General features: G+C 46.4%; 2 protein-coding genes across 5 annotated transcripts in view; both read right to left on the bottom strand.

The window, feature by feature from the left end:
* The window catches only part of ssbp4 (single stranded DNA binding protein 4), a 161,744-nt gene that overhangs the window by 94,023 nt on the left and 53,030 nt on the right, over positions 1-14,691 (bottom strand). The window lies entirely within an intron of this gene.
* On the bottom strand, positions 5,275-12,050 carry LOC134337152 (uncharacterized). The gene is made up of 2 exons (XM_063031996.1): positions 11,961-12,050; positions 5,275-7,071 (listed from the first exon to the last, which is right to left on the bottom strand). The coding sequence occupies exons 1-2, from the start codon at positions 12,048-12,050 to the stop codon at positions 5,275-5,277; spliced, it is 1,887 nt and encodes a 628-aa protein (XP_062888066.1).

Genomic DNA, 14,691 nt, shown 5'->3' with positions numbered 1-14,691 from the left:
GGAAAGTAGTCTTGGGGATTTCAATGTAATGGTGAAATGGGCTGAAAATGACAGATGGCTCAATTCAGGCAGATCTAAGGTAATGCATTTTTGGGAGCACTAACGAGGCCAGGGAACACACCATAAATGATAAGTTAAGGAACAGATAGACCTTGAAGTGCCAGTCTAAGGATCCACGTAGATGGATATACAGGTAAATAATGTACAGGGAAAGACATATGGAACATAGTTGGGACATTGAACACAGAAGTTCAAAGTACATATATGTCACCCTGAGATCTGTCTTCTTGCAGGCATACACAGAAAATCCAAGAAACTCTAAGGAATCAACGAACGACTGCACCAAGAAGACTAACACACAGCCAATGTGCAAAGGGCAAAAAGCTGTGCAAATACAGAGGAGAAAGTAATATAAATAAATATATAAATAAGTTAGAAGAACATGAGATGAAGAGTGCTTGAAAGTGAGTCCATAGGTTGTGGGAGCAACTCAGTGATGGGTGAGTGAAGTTATTCCCTCTGGAAGTGGTATACATCCCACTTCACACCAGTGTAAAATCAGGCTCTAGACGAACTAAGCGACGTAATAAACAGGCAAGAACCAGCGCATCCTGATGGCTTCCCGTTATTTTGGGGGATTTTAACCAGGCCAGCTTGAAAAAGTCTCCAAATGACTCGTATCAACAAATCACTTGTGCTACCAGAGAAACCAACACACTGGGCCACTGTTACACCACCATCAAGACTGCCTACCATACTATCCCACACCCACACTTTGGAAAATCTGATCACCTGGGTGTACTTCTTCTCCCTGAGTATAGGCAGAAACCAAAGACTGCAGCACCAGTAGTGAGGACCAAGGAGGTAAGGACAAGGGAAGCACAGGAGTGCTTATTGGTGGACTGGACAGTATTCAGGGATTCATATTCAAGTCTGAATGAGTACACCACAGTCATCACTGACTTCATTAAAACCTGTGTGGATGAGTGTGTGCCTATGAGAATATACTGTATATACCCAAGTCAAATGCCGCAAATGAACCAGAATGTTCGTCGTCTGCTGAGGGCTCGATCTGTGGCGCTCAAGTCTGGCGACCCAGGTCTGTACAGGAAAACCAGGTATGACTTGTGGAGGGCTATTCCAAGAGCAAAGTTACAATTTGAATGGGGTTGCAGATGGAATCAGATGCATGTCAACTCTGGCAGCGTTTGCAGGCCATTACGTCTTACAAAGCGAAACCCGACATCATAAATGGCAGTGGTGGTTCACTCCCAGACAAGCTCAATGCCTTTTATGCCTGCTCTGAAAAAGGGAGAATAAAACTACAGCTATAAGGATCCCTGTAGTACCTGGTGACCCTGTGATCTCCATCTTGGAGGCCGATGTAAGGCTGTCTTTCAGGAGGGTGAACCCTCGCAAAGCGACAGGCCCTGATGGAGTACCTGGTAAGGCTCTGAAAACTTGTGCCAACCAACTGGTAGGAGTGTTCAAAGACATTTTCAATCTCTCGTTACTGCAGTCGGAAGTTCCCAGCTGCTTCAAAAGGGCGACAATTATACCAGTGCCCAAGAACAGCTGGGTGAGCTGCCTTAACAACTATCGTCCAGTGACACTCACAACTACCGTGGTGAAGTGCTTTGAGAGGTTGGTTATGGTTAGAATCAACTCCTGCCTCAGGAAAGAGCTGAACCCACTGCATTTTACCTGTTGCCACAATAGCTCTATGATGGAGGCGATTGCATTGGCTCTTCACGCAGCCTTGGATAACCTGGACGATACAGATACCTATGTCAGGATGCTGTTTATAGAATACAGCTCAGCATTTAACACATTTGTTCCTACAGTTCTGATCGAAAAACTCCAGAACCTGGGCCTCTGTACCTCCCTCTGCAACTGGATCCTTGACTTCCTAACCAGAAGACTTCAATCTGTGCAGATCAGAAATACCATCTCCTTCTCACTGACAATCAACACTGGCGCACCAACAGTGATGTGTGATTAGCCCTCTGCTCGACTTTCTCTACACAAGTGACTGTGTGGCTGGGCACAGCTCAAACGCCATCTATAAATTTGCTGACAACACAAATATTGTTGGCAGAATTTCAGATGGTGACGAGAGGCCATACAGGAATGAGATCAATCAGCTGGTTGAGTAGTGTTGTAGCAACAACCTTGCACTCAATGTCAGTAAGACCAAAGACATGATTGTGGACTTCAGAATGGATAAGGCAAGAGGACACACCTGAGTCGTCACAGAGGGAACAGAAGTGGAATGAGTGAACAAGTTTAAATTCCTGGGTGTCAATATCTCTGAGGATCTATCCTGGACCAAACATATTGATGCAGCTACAAAGAAGTCTCGACAGCAGCTACACTCCATTGGAAAATTGAGGAGATTTGGTTTGTCACCTGAGATACTCGCAAACTTCTACAGATGTACCGTGAAGAGCATTCTAACCGGCTGCATCACCGTCTGGTATGGGGGGGACGGGCTACTGCACAGGATCGAAATAAGCAGCAGAGGGAAGTCAGCTCTATCATGGGCACTAGCCTCCATAGTATCCGTAGATGTCCTCCAGGATAGCTTCAAGGAGCGATGCCTCATTAAGGACCCCCATCACCCAGGGTATGCCTTGTTCTCAGTGCTACCAACAGGAAGGAGATAGAGAAGTCTGAAGGCTCACACTCAATGATTCAGGAACAGCTGCTTCCCCTCTGCCATCCGATTTCTGAATGGACATTGAACCCACAAATACTACCTCACTACTTCTTTATTTCTATTTTTGCACTACTTATTTAACAAATATATTTATATACTTACTGTAATTCATGTTTTCTCTCTATTATTATGCATTGCATTGCATTGCTGCCACAGAGACAACAAATGCCAGTGATATTAAACCTGATTCTGGTTCAAAAGCCTGATGGTTGAGGTGGTGAGGGTCCTGAGACTCCTGTATTTTCTTCCTGATGGCAGCAGTGACAAGAGAGCATGGCCAGGGTGGTGGGGAGTCCTTGATGATGGATGCTGTTTTCCTGCGACAGACCTCCATGTAGATAGATCTTCTCAATGGTGGGGAGGGCTTTACCCATGATGGACTGGGCCATATCCACTACCTTTTGTAGGATTTTCCATTCCAAGGGCATTGGTGTCTCCATACCAGGCTGTGATGCAACCAGTCAATATACTCTTCATCACACATCTACAGAAGTTTGCTAAAGTTTTAGATGTCGTGCTGAATCTTCCCAAACTTCTAAGAAAGTAAAGGTGCTGCCATGCTTTCTAAGTAATTGCACTTACATGCTAGGCCCAGGACAGACCCTCTGAAATGATAACAATGATGAATTTAAAATTGCTGACCCTCTCCACCTCTGATCCATTGATGAAAATTGGCTCAGGAACCTCCAGCTTCCTCCTCCTGAAATCAATAATCAATTCCTTGGTCTTGCTGACATTGGGTGAGAGGTCGTTGTTGTGGCACCACTCAGTCAAGTTTTCAATCTCCCCCACGTGCCAATTCGGCACCACCTTTGATTTGGCCAACAACAGTGGCGTCATCAGCAACTTAAACATGGCACTGGAGCTGTGCTTAGCCTCATAGTCATAAGTATAAAGCGAATAAAACAAGGGGCTAAGCACACAGCCTTGTGGTGCACCTGTGCTGATGGAGGTTACTGCCAATCTGAACTGACTGGGGTCTGGAAGTAAGGGAATCGAGGATCAATTTGCACAAATAGAAAGATAATGTTCCTATTTTATGAAACCTTAGTTCAGATCTCAGCCAGATTACTGCATGCAATTCTAATTACCAAGGCATAGGAAGGATGTGATAGGTCTGGAGAGTGTACCAAGGAGATTCACTAGGATATTGCCTAGGATGGAGCAGTACCATTATTATGGAGAAGGTAGATCTAGAGACCCTAGAGTAGAAGAGGTTAAGAGGGGTCAATGATTGAGGAATATAGCATTATGAGGAGTTTAGGTAAGGTAAACCTCAAGAAATTTCTCTATCGGGGTAGAGGATGTAGGTTTAAGATAAGAGTAAAGAGATTTGGAAGGGATAGGAATGAATCTTCTTCACCCAGAGAGTGGTTCGAGTCTGTAATGTACTGCCTTAGGAAGTGTTGAAGCTGGGTCTCCGGCCACTTCTTAAGAAATGTCTAGATGAGCATTAAACTAGTCTAAGCAAAGAGCGCTATGGACATAGTGCTGGGCAAATGGGATTAATACGGAAAGGTGCTCAAAGAAAGGACCACGTGGATGGGTCGGGCTGAAAGGCTCATTTCCATGCAGTACAATTCCATGATCCTGTGGCACAGACAGGGAACGAAGATGAGCATTTTAAAAGTGAAGAGTTAAATGAGAGCTGCATGCCGAGTGGTCACAGGACAGATGAGCAAGTGGGATGACCTGGGGCAGTAGAATGCCAGATGACCTCAGATTTAAGAAGAGCATTACAAAGTCCCAAATGGCTTAGAAAGGTACTGGCACAGAGAGGAAATGGCTGGTCTTAGAAATGTCATGGATTTGAGATTCAAACCTCAGTTCCAAGCTGTTGCCATGGAGAGGGTTGGAGTCTATAGTCAGAAACAGAGACACGAGCTTTAAACTACCCAATAGCTGGAGGAAGCCTACCCAAACAACACTGGATGTCAAGCTTGAGACAGTGAAGACATGCATTTCAAGTCCCACTGCCTCTCCGTGCTTCTCAGCATCCTAACATTTACAGTGTTTTCCTCCCCTATATAGAATTCCACACCCTGTGGGTTGAATTCCATTTACTACTCTATTATATGGTTCCCTAGTACAATAAGATGGACTCTTGACCTCACTATCTATCTCGTTATGATCTTGCACCCTATTGTCTATCTGCCCTGCACTTTCTCTGTACTTTATTCTGCACTCTGTTATTGTTTTACTTTGTACTACCTCAATGCGCCATGTAATGAATTGATCTGTATGAACAGTATGCAAGACAAGCTTTTCACTGTACCTTACTACATGTGACAATAATAAACCTATTCCAAATCCAATTCCATTCAGATCAACCTTCTGATAACTTGAATTGCTTTTTCCCTTACTGTTTACCACACTGCCAATTTACGTTATATCGGCAATCTATGAATAGCTCTATATTAAACTCTAAATCATTGATACAAATTTCATAAAAGTCCCATCACAGAACTCTGCCAAACCTCTCTAAAAACAGCCTTCCAGTCACCAAAAGCTATTAAGCAACACCTTTTGCTTCTTGACACACAGCTAATTTTGGATCAAACTTGCCACTGAATTGTAGGGGGAAGGTGCTGAACTGAGAATGCTGCACAGTCAGAGCTGGGCTGAGGGAATGCTGCACTGTCAGAGGATCTGGGCTGAGGGAGTGCTGCACTGTCAGAGGATCTGGGCTGAGGGAATGCTGCACTGTCAGAGCTGGGCTGAGGGAATGCTGCACTGTCAGAGCTGGGCTGAGGGAATGCTGCACCATCAGCAGATCTGGGCTGAGGGAATGCTGCATTGTCAGAGGATCTGGGCTGAGGGAATGCTGCACCGTCAGAGCTGGGCTGAGGGAATGCTGCACTGTCAGAGGATCTGGGCTGAGGGAATGCTGCACTGTCAGAGCTGGGCTGAGGGAATTCTGCACTGTCAGAGGATCTGGGCTGAGGGAATGCTGCACTGTCAGAGCTGGGCTGAGGGAATGCTGCACTGTCAGAGCTGGGCTGAGGGAATGCTGCATTGTCAGCGGATCTGGGCTGAGGGAATGCTGCACCGTCAGCGGATCTGGGCTGAGGGAATGCTGCATTGTCAGAGGATCTGGGCTGAGGGAATGCTGCACTGTCAGAGCTGGGCTGAGGGAATGCTGCATTGTCAGAGGATCTGGGCTGAGGGAATGCTGCACTGTCAGACCTGGGCTGAGGGAATGCTGCACTGTCAGACCTGGGCTGAGGGAATGCTGCACTGTCAGACCTGGGCTGAGGGAATGCTGCACTGTCAGAGGATCTGGGCTGAGGGAATGCTGCACTGTCAGAGCTGGGCTGAGGGAATGCTGCACTGTCAGAGCTGGGCTGAGGGAATGCTGCACTGTCAGAGCTGGGCTGAGGGAATGCTGCGCCGTCAGCGGATCTGGGCTGAGGGAATGCTGCATTGTCAGAGGATCTGGGCTGAGGGAATGCTGCATTGTCAGAGCTGGGCTGAGGGAATGCTGCACTGTCAGAGCTGGGCTGAGGGAATGCTGCACTGTCAGAGCTGGGCTGAGGGAATGCTGCACTGTCAGAGCTGGGCTGAGGGAATTCTGCATTGTCAGCGGATCTGGGCTGAGGGAATGCTGCACTGTCAGAGCTGGGCTGAGGGAATGCTGCATTGTCAGAGGATCTGGGCTGAGGGAATGCTGCACTGTCAGAGGATCTGGGCTGAGGGAATGCTGCACTGTCAGAGGATCTGGGCTGAGGGAATGCTGCACTGTCAGAGCTGGGCTGAGGGAATGCTGCACTGTCAGAGCTGGGCTGAGGGAATGCTGCATTGTCAGAGGATCTGGGCTGAGGGAATGCTGCACTGTCAGAGGATCTGGGCTGAGGGAATGCTGCACTGTCAGAGGATCTGGGCTGAGGGAATGCTGCACTGTCAGAGCTGGGCTGAGGGAATGCTGCACTGTCAGAGGATCTGGGCTGAGGGAATGCTGCACAGTCAGAGGATCTGGGCTGAGGGAATGCTGCACTGTCAGAGCTGGGCTGAGGGAATGCTACACTGTCAGAGCTGGGCTGAGGGAATGCTGCACTGTCAGAGGTTCTGGGCTGAGGGAATGCTGCACTGTCAGAGCTGGGCTGAGGGAATTCTGCATTGTCAGCGGATCTGGGCTGAGGGAATGCTGCACTGTCAGAGCTGGGCTGAGGGAATGCTGCACAGTCAGAGGATCTGGGCTGAGGGAATGCTGCACTGTCAGAGGATCTGGGCTGAGGGAATGCTGCACTGTCAGAGCTGGGCTGAGGGAATGCTGCATTGTCAGAGCTGGGCTGAGGGAATGCTGCACTGTCAGAGCTGGGCTGAGGGAATGCTGCACTGTCAGAGGTTCTGGGCTGAGGGAATGCTGCACTGTCAGAGCTGGGCTGAGGGAATGCTGCACTGTCAGAGCTGGGCTGAGGGAATGCTGCACTGTCAGAGGTTCTGGGCTGAGGGAATGCTGCACTGTCAGAGCTGGGCTGAGGGAATGCTGCACTGTCAGAACTGGGCTGAGGGAATGCTGCACTGTCAGAGGATCTGGGCTGAAGGGGTGTTGTTCTATCAGAAAGACCGAGCTGAGGGTGCTTATCAATGTTCGAGGGACTGAATTATAAAATCACAGAAACTAAAGAGGTGCTGCTCTGTTCGAGGGGCAGTACCAAATGAGTGCTGCACTGTGGGAGAGATGATACTGAGGAAGAACTACATTGCTGGAGGAGCAGTCCTGACAGAATCTCACACTGTCAGAGGAGTGATACTGAAACAGATACTGATACACATTGTTGTGGCAACTGAGGCATCTCCCCCTCCCCCTCCCCCTCCCACTTTCAAATCTCTTACTAACTCTTCCTTCAGTTAGTCCTGACGAAGGGTCTTGGCCTGAAACGTCGACTGCACCTCTTCCTAGAGATGCTGCCTGGCCTGCTGCGTTCACCAGCAACTTTGATGTGTGTTGTATGAGGCATTGTTTCATTTTTAGAGAGGTTGATAATCAGATAATATGTTAAATCATGGTCCTATTAGCTTTGAATATAGAATCAATGATTCCCATAGATGCTGCCTGGCCTGCTGAGTTGCTCCAGCATTTTGCGTGTGTTGCCATAGAATCACACCACACGGAAACAGGCCCCGGAGCCCTTTGAGCCCTTGCTGCATCAGGCACATATTTCCACTTTTCAATTTTAACTCTCCCCATATTCACATCAGCTCCTTCCAGATCCTACCCCTCGTCTCTTGTCTGTGCATTAGCTGTAATTTATAGTGGCCAATCAACCTGCCAGCTGGCATGCCGTGGCAATGTTGGAGGGGAACCGGAACACCAAGGGGAAACCTGCATAGTACAAACTCCACACATACAGCACCCGTGGACGGGAGTGAACCCAGGACACTCGAGTTAAGGCAGCGGCTCTGGTAGGCATGTCGACGCACCACTGCTGTAAAAGTAGGACTGAAGACTTCTTCTCAACATCTTCCTTGATGAATGTCATTAAAGGATCATCCGAAGAACGTGGCTTTTTATGGGATCTTACCATGCATGAACTTACATTGCTTCATTAAGTACCCTACTTGAGGCTCATTATTCGCTCTAGTGTTGGGGACAAGTCAAGAGCTCTTACAGTGAAAGCCTTTCTTTACCACTCAAGGGTAATAAATGTCGTCTTTCCAGTGATGCCCCATCACAAAAATAAACAAACATACACCCTGCTGAGAGATGGCTTGAGGTTTTAAGAAAACCACTGAAACCAATAATGGCTCCTGAAAATGAAATCAATTAAATAGAGTTAATTAGAATGAAGACGCCTTTTCGCTTGGACACGTGCATCAGGACAAGATGATCCTTTGGGGAATCCCTTTATGATGCACCATCTCTTGGTACAAAACATCAGACAGGAAGGAGTACACTCTGTAAGAAAAAGATGCTTTACAGAAGTTGGCATCTACCGTTCCCTGCCCTTGATTCTGCTGCCTCCCAGCCCTCTGAATCTCCCCATCCCCTTTTACTTCAATTCCTTTCTCCTCCTTGTGCTTATTCAACCCACCTCGGCCTCTGCTACTTACTGTAACCAGAGTGGTTTCACATTCTATCTGCTCTCTGGGGAAGCGATCTCTCTTGAATTCCCTCTTGGATTTATGGCTGTTTTTCTTGATGGCTCCTGGTTATGGACTCTCTCAGAAACAAAATTATCTTCTACCCTTTTTCAGGCTTGTCTAATATTAGATAGCTATATTGGTTCTTCTCTCAGCCTTCACCTCCTCAGTAAAAAATTAAGAGTTAGAAATAGAAATATGAGAAAGCTCTCTGACTCCTCTCTCTTACTCTACAAACTAGATGTTGGAAGCGGGATCTTATTTCTCCCTGTAATGGGACACTTCCATTCTTCCCTAATAGAGGGGCTGCCTCATAGTCCCAACAACCTTGGTTCAGATCACACCTCTGGCACTGTGAAGAGTTTGTATGTTGCCTCTAGGACCATGTTGGTTCAGTTTTAACCTGCATATATTTGCTCAATGTATGTCAACCACTGCACACTCTCCCCAGAGAGTGGTAGAACCTGTAGAGAGAATGGAATTGTGGGAAGAATAAAAAGTGATAGTGTAAATGGATGCTTGATGACTAGTCTGGATACAATGGGCTGAAGGGCCTGATCACGTGCTGTATGATTCCATGACTCTTGAATTTACATTAATAAAAGGTGTATTGGCAAGAAATCTGCCAAAGGATTAAGTGGTTCCTGCACAGCATCCACATAAGAGAAGATCAAAATTGTTCAGCCTTTTCTGATAATTCTAACCCTTCAATTTTGATAACATCCTTGTAAATTTTTTTGGACCTTCTTCAGCTATTTAATAACTTGCTTGTAACACGGAGATCAGAAATTTTCCAGATGAAAAGAATTCCATTTCTGTCATGTTCTTCATGACCTCAGGAGATTTCAAAGTGTCCCACAGCCAGTGATGCGCCTTTGGAAGGCAGTCACTGCAGCAATTTAGGAAACAGAGCAACTAATTTATATGCACTAAACTCCCACTAACAAAGTGAAAGAACTTGGTTAGTGATGCTTGTAGAAGGATAAAGATATGTATTGGGCAAGATATTGGGGAAAATTGCTTGGGCTTGAAATAGTGGCTCTGGGTTCATTTGCATCTACCCGAGGGGTCATACGTATGGACTCAGTCTAATACCTCACACTTGAGTATGGGCTGCACACCCACTCAACACACAACCCTGGTGTCTGCAGAGAACAAGAAATCAGTGCAATAAGACCTGTTACTCTATCCACACAGTTCAATGGAAGGACATCCCAAGGATGGAAGGAAGTCTGAGAGGGCATCTGTGAACCCCAAACATCTGACACTATTGACCCCGCTGCAATAACCCCACCCCCCTCCCTTCCAGTTCCCTCGCCACTCTCACTTTACCCACTTCCTCTTGCCCCTCCCATCTGCTCTTCCAGCTCTCTCTACGCTCTCAGCTTTTTCACCCTGTCCTTTCCCACTCCCTAGCTGCTCTCACCTATCCTCTTCCCTTCCTCTCTCCTCCATCCATTCCATAAGACCATAAGACATAGGAGCAGAATTAGGTTATTTGGCCCATCCAGCCTGCTCCGACATTCAATCACGGCTGATCCTTTTTTTCCTCCTCCTCAACCCCAGTTCCTGGCCTTCTCCCCATAACCTTTGATGTCATGTCCAATCAAGATTCTATCAATCTCTGCCTTAAATACACCCAACGACCTGGCCTCCACAGATGCATGTGGCAACAAATTCCACAAATTCACCAACCTTTGGCTAAAGAAATTTCTCCTCATCTCTGTTTTGAAAGGGCGCCCCTCTATTTTGAGGCTGTGCCCTCTTGTCCTAGACTCTCCCACCAAGGGAAATATTCTTTCCATATCTACTCTGTCTAGGCCTTTCAACATTCGAAAGGTTTTAATGAGATCCCCCCTCATCCATCTGAATTCCAGCAAGACCCAGAGACATCAAATGTTCTTCGTATGATAACCCTTTCATTCCTGGAATCATCATTCCTTCCCATAGCCGCAGCCTCTACCAACCTCAGACCTTTGACACAATTGTCACCCCCATGTTCAGCTCGATCCCACCCTCTTCAGTCACCTCCCAGCCTCTGTGTTGATGTGAAACCACATGGCAGCGTCCACTGTAGGAGAATCACCTTAACCCTTTCAATATTACTGCTGTAGCCTGCAGTACATTTCTATGACCACTTCCAAAAGCAGCAGACAGGAAGGACACCAGCTGACTAATGATAATGGCATTTTCAGCTGGTAGCTTCTGATCTGCATTTCTCAACCCTGCAATTGCAGCTACAAGTAGACTCCAGCTCTCACCGAGGAAGTCCCACAAACAGGCTCTCACTAGGGTGCAAATGCTACAGGCATCGACCTTCACTGGGGAAAAAGTGTAACGAACTCTCACTTGGGGAGCTAGTCCCACAGACACCGATTTTCACTGGAGTTCAGGTCCCACAGTCACTGAACTTCATTTGGGGCACAGATTCTTCACACACTGACTTTCACGGAGTCACTAACTCTCGAAGGGGTACAAATCCCACGCACTCCCACTCTCACTGGGTTATAGGTCCCATTGCCAGTGATAGTTACTGGGGTATGTGTCCCACATACATAACAGTTAAGAGAAGTTTGGATATGCACATGGATGGGAGGGATACAGAGGACTATGGTTCAGGTGTGGATGGATGGAATTAGACAGTATAATTGTAGTAGATGGACTGAAGGTCCTGTTTCTATGCAGCAGTGCTCTGGGACTCTAATCTCTCACTGGATAAGAAGGATTGCACCAGTCACTGTCTCTCATTGGGGACAGATTCCATACACACTGAATTTCACTGAGGTACAGGTCCCAACAGGCACCCGTTCTCACCCAAAATGCCCTGAGTGACAGGAAGTAACCTGAATTTACATAACGCTGAAAGAAACAGCTTTAAGCAAATTAATATCTCATGAAAAATTCCTTCAAACAGCTTCTCAGTTTCCAAAACCGCCCACCCCTCCCCCCTCTACTGAGTGGAAGTGGAGGATGTAATATATTTATTTATTTAGCTATACAGCGCGGAGTAGCCCTTCAAGAATTGCTGCCCCAGGAACCCCCAATTAACCCAAGCCTAATCACAGGACAATTTACAATGACTAATTAACCTCTGTGAACTGTGGGAGAAAACCAGAGGACCCTGAGAAAACCCAGGCATTCCACGGGGAGGTCGTACAGAGACTCCCCGCAGGATCGCGCAAGAATTGAACTCCAAACTCCGGAACACCCCGGGCGGTAACTGTCGCGCTGACCGCGACACTACCATAGCGCCTGGATGGGCAAAGACAGACAAAACGTAATGCAGAGTAAAGTGAAGTGGTTCATTCCGATGAGAACGAGACGAGGCACGATAAACGAAACAGGGCAAATCTTAGAGAAGTGCAAGACAAGCAACGTTGACATGAATGCACAAAGATGGAACACATGTAAAGAAGACTGTTAAAAACACAGGATTATTGCCTTTGTAACCAGAGGCAGAGAATACAATAGCCAGGAAGTTATTCTACACCAGTATAAATCACCGAATAGATCCCACATTGGGTACCGTGTCCAATATCGTGTTTCACACAGTAAGAGTGATGGTAAGACTTTGAAGACACTGCAGAGGATGCTTATTACATCAGTGCCAGGGAAGAGGGACCTCAGTTACATCAAGGGGTTAGAAATATGGATGTTGTTCTGCTTAGAGCAGAGAAGGTTAGAAGAAGATGAAATCTGATGACAAAGTCACGATAGTGTGTAGAAGGAAAGCAGCATAGAAGAACATGGATTGACTTCACTATGAAGTCAGATGACATCAGCTTATATCCTTTAACATACAAAATGCCCAAAGCATCATCATAGGAGTGTAAGCAAATAAAACGTGACCCCACACCACAGAGGGAGATATTAAGCTCAGGTAACCAAACAGCAAAAAGAAATTTAAAAGAGATTGGTTTCAGCTATTGTGTGAAAGAGAAGAGTAATATAGAGGTTTAGGGGGGCAATTCCACAATTTGGGTACAGCTAGTTGAAGATATACAAGCCAACAGTGGAACAACTCCGATCAGGTGGTCAAGAGGTGAGAAGTTGAGGAGCGCTGTGTAAGAAAAAACCAAGGAATAAGTTATTTTTACTCCTTGTGTCTCGGTCCGAAAAGTCAACTATCTACTCTTTTCCATAGATGCTGGCTGGCCAGCTGAGTCCCCCCCAGCATTTTGTGTGTGTTGCTTGGATTTCCAGCATCTGCAGATTTTCTCTTGTTTGTGAGTAAATTATTTAAATATGTACAGCCAGACTTTTGATGGTTTGGTAATTCTCCTGGCAATCCACCTTGGTGACCACACTGCTGTGAGTGGTTGAGAATGCTCATATTGTGCTCACTTTTTATGTAATTATATTCCAGTCAGTGCATTTATTGCTGGAGAAATTAGCCTTCTTCAACTGAGAAATGGTCCAGAAGGCCGTCTCTTTTGCTCTTGTTTTCTGGGTAAACTATCTTCTGTTTGCATGACTTCTAACTCATTGGCTGGTTTGCAGTGAGACACCAGAAGACCACTGCAACAACACTGCTTTCTAGATCTCAGTAGCCACATCCCAACAGAGGCAGAGGTCAATAATGAAATACAGCAACATCTTCAATGCACCCCAAGACATAGGAGCAGAATTAGGCCATTTATCCCTCCAAATCTGCTCTGCCATTTAGTCATGGCTGACTTATTATCCCTCCGAATTCCACTACCTTCTTCCCATAACCTCACAGCCTTTGACCAATTGAAGAAAGGTTATTTGAAGATTGAGATGATAGAATGAGCAACAGTGATCTCTACCCTCCCATATGCCTCTGGCACTTGGGTTAGTGAGGTAAGACACCTGAAGGGCATGTAAACAAAGCTGAACTCTCAAAATCTTCTGAATCTACTGAGAGAAAAGGAAAACCAATGGTAGTATCCCCTCCCAGACCAACATGGCACCACGGTAGAGCAGCAGTTAGTATAATGCTACTACAGCTTGGGCCGCTCAATTCCGACCGTCTGTAAAGAGCTTGTACGTCCCTCCCCGTCAATGCGTGAGTTTCCTCTGGGTGCTCTAGTATCCTCTCATATTCCAAAGATATACTGGTTAGTAGGTTAATTGGTCATTGTAAATTGTAATGTGATTAGGCTCGGGTTAAATAGGTGGGTTGCTGGTTCATTGGGCTGTGAGGGCCTGTTCTGTGATCGATCACTAAATAAATAAATAAATCTGCAGCCCTGAGGCCCTAGTAACACTCTATCGGTTTTGTTGGAAACATTGCATCACAACACTGATGTCACATCCCCAAACAGAGACTCCATTTCAAACTTTGTCATGGGAAGAGATCAGCAGAATGACAAAAGAAGTAAGAGTCAAGGGTGTGTTCAAGTCTGGAGAATCCTTGGGCACTGATAGTCCAAAATGGAGAGACAGCATTTGAGATGGCACCAAGTATTTTGAGCCCAGGCTGTGGGTATGCTGGGAAGCTCAGCATAAGTGATGAAAGAAGTTCACCATCTCACAAACCACCTTATCCCATTAGCTCCTGTGTCCTTCTGTGACAGTCTGTGAATCCCATACTGGCCTAATCACTCATCTCAGAACACACGGGACCAGAGTCGAAGTCACCCTTGATTCCAATGGACCACTTCAGAAGAAGTAAATATTAGTGAATTTAAGATTGTGTTAAAAATAAGACTGGCATATTGAGAGAGGATGGATACGGGGACCCAGGGAATGCTGTGCTGTCTGTGATATAGGCTTAAGTGTTTCCTTATGCAAATTGCAGACGGTGAACATTTGCAAGTCATCAGTGCTCGAAAGGAGGGAGGCCGGCCCACCGCCAAAACTCCGTGTCCTTTATTGCCCGTCAATCACAGGTATCCTCAATGCTGGGCGGTGGACAGAAGCCG

The sequence above is a fragment of the Mobula hypostoma genome, chromosome 24 (genome assembly GCF_963921235.1).
Source record: "Mobula hypostoma chromosome 24, sMobHyp1.1, whole genome shotgun sequence".
NCBI classification, from domain to species: Eukaryota; Metazoa; Chordata; class Chondrichthyes; order Myliobatiformes; family Myliobatidae; genus Mobula; species Mobula hypostoma.
This window is presented reverse-complemented; position numbering and strand designations above follow the sequence as displayed.

Excerpts from the sequence above, each read along its gene's own strand:
- LOC134337152 (XM_063031996.1), bottom strand. The coding sequence starts at position 12,050 with ATGGTAGTGTCGCGGTCAGCGCGACAGTTACCGCCCGGGGTGTTCCGG. Across the intron at positions 7,072-11,960 it reads CGATCCTGCGGGGAGTCTCT|CCCAGAACCTCTGACAGTGC; the intron begins GTACGACCTCCC and ends GCATTCCCTCAG.